Here is an 8252-nt window from a genome sequence, read left to right on the forward strand (position 1 = left end):
AATCCATACAACAAGCACAACAAAATAACAAAAAAGATCCACACAACAAAACTGCTCATACAAAAGGTACAAGTTCATGTGTGTTTTATCCCAGCATGGCATCAAATGAAATACATTTCATAATCCAAATGAACACTTCAAACACTTCATCTGCAAAGAAAACCTACTTGTCAAACCCATACTTCACACAATAAAGACACACAACCTCATCAAACAAACACTCAATCTGCTAAAAAAAAATAATAATAAAAAAAAAATAAATAAAAAAATGTGCAGATATGTGGCACAGGTAATCAATTCTTGTGGTACAAAGTGTCATCAGGGTGGATGGTGTTGATATTGAACCTTCTTCCTCCACTCTTTTTTCTCCACCGGTGGTGTCAGTATGTTCCAAAAATGCATGGTTTATCCTGAAACAGTTTGTTATGTAATACTTCTTTATCTCTTTTCATTTCCTTTGTTTTGAATTATTTTCTATATGTTCTAAAGTTTATTCATTAATGCTAATAATATTAGATTAAATATCAACAGTAATTTCAGTTTTGTACATTTACATCACAGCTTTCATTCTTTACACAGGACTTTACAAAATGCTTTACTTCTAGTTCTATGTATTTTATCAGAAAATAAAAAAAAGAATACACTTATTATATATATATATATATATATATATATATATATATATATATATATATATATATATATATATATATATATATATATATCATAATATAATCAGACAAAGCAGTTTACTGATAATAAAAGTATGAAATAGTGATTATTAATGCTGTATCACTATGAGTATCAGTGTGCATATCAGTGTGCATGTGCATGACATGCTGCAATCCATTAAGTTACTTTATGCATAGTGGCATGTCAAGCACATGCACACTTATATCATTTATGTAAATGTCTGTGCAAAAGTTTACAATTCCATACATGTACATCTAGACAAAGTTTGTAAAAAGAAACTAAGTTTGCACACTTCATGGTAAATTCATACTATAAATCATAGTACATTAACAGTTGACTCACTCACTCATAGATAGTTCACCAGCAGACATTTCTTTAGTTGACAGTGTAGTTAGTTTGGTGGTGTTGCCTCTCCTTCTGATGACATGACTTGCCAGCAGTGATATCAGAATTATTCATTGGTGTACAGGCAGGCATATAAAGTACCATCATATCTTTCAGGGCTGAAAAAGAAATTGAACTATTAGTACACAACTCTATATTTATTTAAAACAACACACACACACACACACACATTGAACTTTTAGTACACAACTCTATATTTATTTAAAACAACACACACACACACACACACACACACACACACACACACACACACACACACACACACACACACCCCAACCTGACACACATTCACATAAAATATCCATTGAAGCAAATTCTGTGAAACTGAAAACTGTTCATAATGTCATGCCCCTGAACCTCCCCTTGCTCAGTTAAATGGTTAAACTGTGAAGGGGCAGTGTGTGAGTGTGTGTGTGTGTGTGTGTGTGTGTGTGTGTGTGTGTGAGTGAGTATGTGACTCACTGTGTGACACACATTGTGTATGTGTGTGTGTGTGTGTGTGTGTGTGTGTGTGTGTGTGAGTGACATGTATACACACTGTGTCACACATTGTGTGTGTGTGTGTGTGTGTGTGTGTGTGTGTGTGTGTGTGTGTGTGTGTGTGTGTGTGTGTGTGTGTGATCTTTTAATTAACATTCTGTTAATTTCCTCAGATTCACTTTATTCTTTCAATCATTTTTATTCCACATGTCAAACAGTTAATTCCTGTTCCAATGTAAGACAATAAATCAGTCTCGAGTCAATCATTGTTAAATAAATTATTATCAATTGATTATACCATCATTACATTTCAGTATTTGTCAATGTGGGTAAAATAAGAAAGCTTACCTTCAGACACTTCAGCTATATCCAGTCCCCCAGTCACTTTGCTTGCATATTCCTTGTGTGAGCTGTGAGAAACCCAGTTCTATCACTTCAGTGCAGCAAGTCAGTTTCACTTGTTTCCATGTCAGTCACAACACTGATGGCACCTGGTGCATGTGATTTCGGCAATTACAGACGAAGGCTTCCAATCTTTCTGTATCTAGTGCAAATGTTGATTCGTCATCTACATCAAAATTAATATTATTGTTGATGAAAACTGAACGACAATCCTGCGTCGTCTGCTTTCGAAATCAGCGTTGCCTTCGTGTTCACTGAGATCGATTTCATGAACGGTCAGTTCCATCAATGAAGTACTGGGTTAGAAACTCACAAATGTCGTCTTCTTCACTGACTGGCAAAATGTGTGCAACGCAAGTGTATCTTGTCAGGAAATCGCCAAGTCACTCTTGAAAACGTGCTTCCGAACCCTGCGACCATGTTTATTTGAGCTGGCGTGCTGAATGGCTGGTTTTGTCACGTGGCCTCTCTCGGCCAATGACAGAGGGGATTTTCCTTCATAGTGACGCATTGTTTACGTAGTGTATCCTTATTTTGAAAGCGACGATTCGCTCGTAGTTAAAAAATCAACCAATGAGAAGGACATAGATTGAAAGAGACGGACTTGACCTTTAAAACAATGTGTGATTCGACCGGTCGATTCCAAGAGATGACGGAGGGCAAGCTTGTCAAAGTTGATCGATTTTGCGAAGTCATAGGCGATCAGAATGACGGGTTAGGCATTTTAAGCACACTTTTAAGGCAAAAGAAGACACAGTTATGCCTAGATACTTCAATATGAGATAAAAGAAAGCCTAAAGTTTACTATGAAGTCAAAATCTGAAAATCGACAACCTGACCCCCACCCGCCTAAAATCGCCGCTAGCGGGAAAGTTGGTCAGGGACAAAGCGACTCATTCCGTGATGGAGGGTCACATATGTATTCTTGTTTTTGTAAGCACTTAGGGCTTTGGTAAGATTAAGCACCATAAATGCCCATTATTATTATTATTATTATTATGTATTAAGTGACAACATACACTAGTTAAGTTTACCAGTGAAACCTCAGAGAAAGGCAAACAGAAACAAAACCAAAGAATTTTCGAGAGAGAGAAAAAAAGGAAAAGGCAAGAAGTGGTGAAATGTTAAACCTCACACAGGACTGCCAAAGACTGGCAGAGAAAGCTGTTTTATTTCTCATAGATCTCTTCACTATAACAAGATTATTAATTCACTTTTTTTCCACAGCTCTCCTGAATATTAGGAAGTGATATTCTTTTTGTATGGCTCTGTCACTATGAGGAAGTGATTACTAATTCACTTTTTTTTTTTCTACAGCTCTCCTGAATATTAGGAAGTGATATTCATTTTGTATGGCTCTGTCACTATGAGGAAGTGCTTACTAATTCACATTTTTTTCTACAGCTCTCCTGAATATTAAGAAGTGATATTCATTTTGAATGGGTCTTTCACTATGAGGAAGTGATTACTAATTCAGATTTTTTTCCACAGCTCTCCTGAATATCAGGAAGTGACATTCTTTTCGTATGACTCTGTGACAAAGCAATTACTGTCATCAGTTGGGGGCTTAGTATGTGGTGTCCAAAGTATGTTAAATCAGAACAGGAGCTACTAAACTCCACCAAAGTGACTCAGCAGCAGTGCAGGGTCTCCTCTGGCATGTGTCCTCCCAGCGACCTAACATAGACAGACTTCTGTGGACTGCCCACGCTGTAACTGCTATACACGAACCTGGGTGTAGCCCTGTATGAGGGGTAATCTGAATGAACAGCATGAGAGTAATGCCACCGAAACGATACAGATGATGGGGCAGGAAAGGACAAAATAATGAGAAAAAAAGAAGTGTGTTGATGATACGTACACGTGCTGGAGATCCATAGTCCAGGCCCTCCATGTCAGCCTTGAGCTGAGTCAGCTCAGAACGACCATGCGAGATGGACTGCTGGATGCGGTCAATCTCATCCTCCATCTGCGTCGCATTGTCCCGCATCTCGTTCACCTGCAAACAGTGCTTTCACTTGACGTTCACAACAGAACAGATGCTTGAACAAAAACTTTTTGAAGCAGATAATGTGTATTGTATAGGGATCAGTCTGCACACTTTGATGGACGCTGACTTTAAACTTAAACTCATAATAGTCTTCACACACAGCAGTTGTATGAACAGATAGATAGACAGATAGATAGACAGACAGATAGATAGATAGACAGACAGACAAACAAACTGATAGAAAGATAGACAGATAGATTAGACAGATAAATATAGATAGAGAGAGAGAGATCGATGGATTGATCGATCAACAGATAGATACATACATTTACAGAGAATGACAGAGAGACAGGGAGAGAAAAATAAATTCCCATGTTATATTTTTCTATATACACGCATTACTGGGGGGGCAGTGGGGAGGGAACAAATGATGCAAAACAACACTTCAGTCACAGCAAAAATGTCACTATTCTTTTCTTTAACACTGCATTTGCAGAATTTACACCTGTCAGCCTATAGATCTGTTCACCAAGTTATCAAGAACAACAGCAAACCCTGCCATCTTCAAATGACTTACTGTCTGCATCTTCTTGGCAAGCTTCTGGCGTATTTTGAACTTGGTGTCATCGCGGAACGGCTCGGGAGTGTTTCTGTCCGGCGCCATCTTCTTCAGCTCCTGTGTGGCATTCAGCAGTTTTTGTTCTGTGGAGCTCAGGTCTGTCTGCAGCGTTTTTAGTTTGTCTTCAGCTGAAACGTGGAATAATGTACAACTAAAATAAAGCTTTCGTATTCAAGTCGAGTGAATTTCTTATCGTGGAGTGGTGACCTTAGTGGTAATATGTCCGCCCAGGAAGCGAGAAAAGCTAACAAGGTGGAACTGAATACCACACTTGCCAGTATTCCTCCCCCCACCCCTCCACTAGATCTTGAGTGGTGGTCTGGACTCTAGTCATTCAGATGAGGAAATAACATTACAATCATGACCATTCATAATTAGCAAATCATTGTCAAGCCTCAATTCACCTTCAGCCAACTCTCTCTTCTTCGCCTCATCATCAACAACATTATTAGAATTAGTATTATCATTATCATTATAACTATCATCATCATCACTGGCATTACTGCCATATATCATCATTACTAATCATCCCTTGCAACACCTGTGAAAAGTGCTGCGCATTCAGAATCAGCCTCTTCTCCCATATGAGGACACACACCGACAGATAAGCCTGCCTGCCTACTCATCCATCGGTCCGACGGGAGACTCCATCAATCATCAAAATCATCATTATCATCATCAGAAAGCCTCCAATCACCTTCAGCCACCTCTCTCCTCTTGGCCTCCAGCTCAGCGTCCAGGGCTGCGTGCTGCTGCGTGTCGAAGCGCGGGGAGTTGCTCCGAGGCATCGGCGCGGGGGCTTTCAGCGAGTGCATCTGCACCCTCTGCGGGGACGCCAGCACCTGCCCCTCCTGGGCCAGCTTGTTGGCATGGTAACGGGCGCGGCCAATGTAGGGGCTCTCTCCCAGGAGGCCCCCGCTGTCGCTGCTCTGTGGGTAGGTATTGGGGGTGTTGGGGGGGAGGTGTGGAGATGAGGTGAGTATGTTGAATAACCCCTCTCCATCTCTCTCTCTCTCTCTCTCTCTCTCTCTCTCTCTCTCTCTATATATATATATATATATATCAATTGCTAAATTCATTGCAGAAGCTCAAACAATGAGACAAAAGTACATAAGTCAGAATAGTATTAACAGCATAGAAGGCACTTAATGACAGTCAGTACGGAAGTTGCTATTTTATTTGGTCAAAACAGAAAACATTACCTGAGTGTATTGTTGAGACAGTCTGTATTGGTCTGATATATTTTTGAAGTCAGTCCCCATTCATTTTGTCATTTTATCATCATTACAGTTTTGTTTTCCTTTAGTTCCGTTTTGTTGAGTTTTTGTCAGGATGTGACTTAAGTGTTTCCAAGTATTGCATATTTTCTTGGTTTAAACTGACTGAAGGGTTCAGAGAACAAATATAGTTTTTGTTGTTTTGAAGCTAAAATATATGAATTGATGTTGTTGCCCCCTTGTCAAAATCCTTTCTTGGCAATGACAATAAATAATTCCAGTGTCCAGTCCCTCTCTCTCTCTCTCTCTCTCTCTCTATATATATATATATATATATATATATAGAGAGAGAGAGAGAGAGAGATACATATGTGTGTGTGTGTGTGTGTGTGTGTGTGTGTGTGTGTGTGTGTGTGTGTGTGGTGTGGTGTGGTGTGTGTGTGTGTGTGTGTGTACACTTATGACTGTAAGGATAAGGGCTGTTGGCCTAAGCCATTAAAGACATTCAAAGTCAAGAGCTCTGTCTGTCTGTCTGTCTCTTTCTTTCTCTTTCTCTCTTTCTACTCTGTGTGTGCGTGTGTGTGTGTGTGTGTTTCTCTTTTTCTCTGTCTGTCTGTCTCTCTTTCTTTCTCTCTGTTACTGTCTCTGTCTCTTTCTCTCTGTCACTGTCTCTCTCTCTCTTTTTGTGTGCCTCTCTCCCTCTCTCTAAGAGACCATGTGAAATGTTTGCTGATGACACCACCATTCATACTAGTCATACTAACTTGTGTACCATGTCTCTTTCTCTTCGGGAAAGTATTGACCACTTGATTGAATGGTCAGAACTAAACCACATGTGTCTCCATCCTAAAAAAACACAAAATTCCTATCAATCACAACAAAGCAAAAAATGTCAAAATATGTCCACAAACTGTTCGTCTATTTTCATCAAAAGCGACAAGATTGAAGAAGCTGACCACCATAAAGTCCTTGGCATCACCATTGATAACAATTTGTCATGGTCACATCATATTTCTCTGTTATGCAAAAAGGTATAAAAAAATATCTATCAATTGTCTAAAATTAGACACTCTTGGGATCTTCACTGTCGAAAACTATTTGTTAGTGCTTATATAGAATCACACATGGTCACATCATATTTCTCTGTTATGCAAAAAGGTATAAAAAAAAATATCCATCAACTGTCTAAAATTAGACACTTTTTGGATCTTCACTGTAGAAAACAATTTGTTAGTGCTTATACAGAATCACTCATTAACTATGCTTTAACAGTGTGGGATTCAGCGAGTGACAGTATTATGAAGCCTCTATTGAGTCTGCACAGAAGAGCTGTAAAACTGATTCTTTTAAAATCTTCATCACTGACTATATCTGATTATAAAGCTCTCAATATCCTTCCACTAAAAACAAAACTTCTATGTAACAAAGGTCTATTTACGTTCAAAATCATGTCTGGATTTGCTCCCCCCTCACTAAAGAATAAATTTGTAACCAACACTCACCGCCATGTTCATAAAGTTATGGTACCACTTCCAAGGATCAATCTTTTAGATCTAGTCTGTCTTATTCAGGGGGCTGTTTATGGAATGAAATATCATCCTGTCTCAATGTAAGCACTGTAAAAAGCATCCCTATCTTTAAAAAACATATATCATGCACATTTATTGAAAAACTTGTGATTATGTGACACATATCAATTATAAACAACAAACATGTATAGACTGTCAATATATACACGCCTCTCTCCTCCCCTGTCAGTCTCTCTATGTCTGTCTCCACTGTCACTGTCACCATATCTGTCTGTTCAGTCAGTCTCCCCTACCTTCTTTACTCTTCCCCTTGTCCATTCTTCCTTCCGCCCTCCACCACGCCCCTTCCCTGTTGTCCTCGTTGTTATTCATTTATAGCGTTACTGTATTGTACATAAGTATCTATGCTTATGTTTGTACATGCTTATGTCATTTTGATGTTGCTGTTGTGAATTTGACTCTCGCTTTTTTTTTCTTCTTCTTCTTCTTCTCTCTATTATTCTTGCCCAGAGGGCCGGATATAAACAAGTACTTTGTGCTTACTCCTTTACCCTTGTAAAATAAAATTTTGTTCATTCGTTCATTCGTTCTCTCTCTCACACACACTCAGAGTGGTGAAATCCCTTAAAAGGTCTTGCTGTGGTGGTGGTGCCTTCCCCACTCTCTCCCTCTCTCTCTCCCTCCCTCTCTCTCTCCCTCTCTCTCTCTCACACACATCCACCCACACACACACAGAGGTGAAATCCCTTAAAAGGTCTTGCTGTAGTGGCGGTGCCTCTCCCACTCTCTCCCTCTCTCTCTCCCTCCCTCCCTCCCTCTCTCTCCCACACACATCCACCCACACACACACAGAGGTGAAATCCCTCACCAGGTCTTGCTGTGGTGGCGGTGCCTCTCCCAGACTCTGGAACTTGGAG

General features: G+C 39.5%; 1 protein-coding gene and 1 long non-coding RNA gene across 8 annotated transcripts in view; both read right to left on the reverse strand.

The window, feature by feature from the left end:
- Positions 1-8252, reverse strand: part of LOC143276269 (uncharacterized) — a 143041-nt gene that overhangs the window by 114338 nt on the left and 20451 nt on the right. For all 7 annotated transcript variants that reach the window (XM_076580762.1, XM_076580761.1, XM_076580766.1 and 4 more), the window contains exons 7-10: positions 8204-8252; positions 5287-5518; positions 4548-4717; positions 3842-3979 (exon numbers count right to left, since the gene is read on the reverse strand). The exon at positions 8204-8252 is cut by the window's right edge and continues 83 nt beyond it. In XM_076580762.1, coding sequence (XP_076436877.1) covers positions 3842-3979; positions 4548-4717; positions 5287-5518; positions 8204-8252 — 589 coding nt within the window. The remainder of the gene's footprint in view (positions 1-3841; positions 3980-4547; positions 4718-5286; positions 5519-8203) is intronic.
- Positions 79-2399, reverse strand: LOC143276270 (uncharacterized). The gene is made up of 3 exons (XR_013053534.1): positions 1927-2399; positions 1040-1196; positions 79-410 (listed from the first exon to the last, which is right to left on the reverse strand). It is a non-coding gene; the product is annotated as an uncharacterized LOC143276270 (long non-coding RNA).

Source organism: Babylonia areolata, chromosome 31, assembly GCF_041734735.1.
Source record: "Babylonia areolata isolate BAREFJ2019XMU chromosome 31, ASM4173473v1, whole genome shotgun sequence".
Lineage (NCBI taxonomy): Eukaryota > Metazoa > Mollusca > Gastropoda > Neogastropoda > Buccinidae > Babylonia > Babylonia areolata.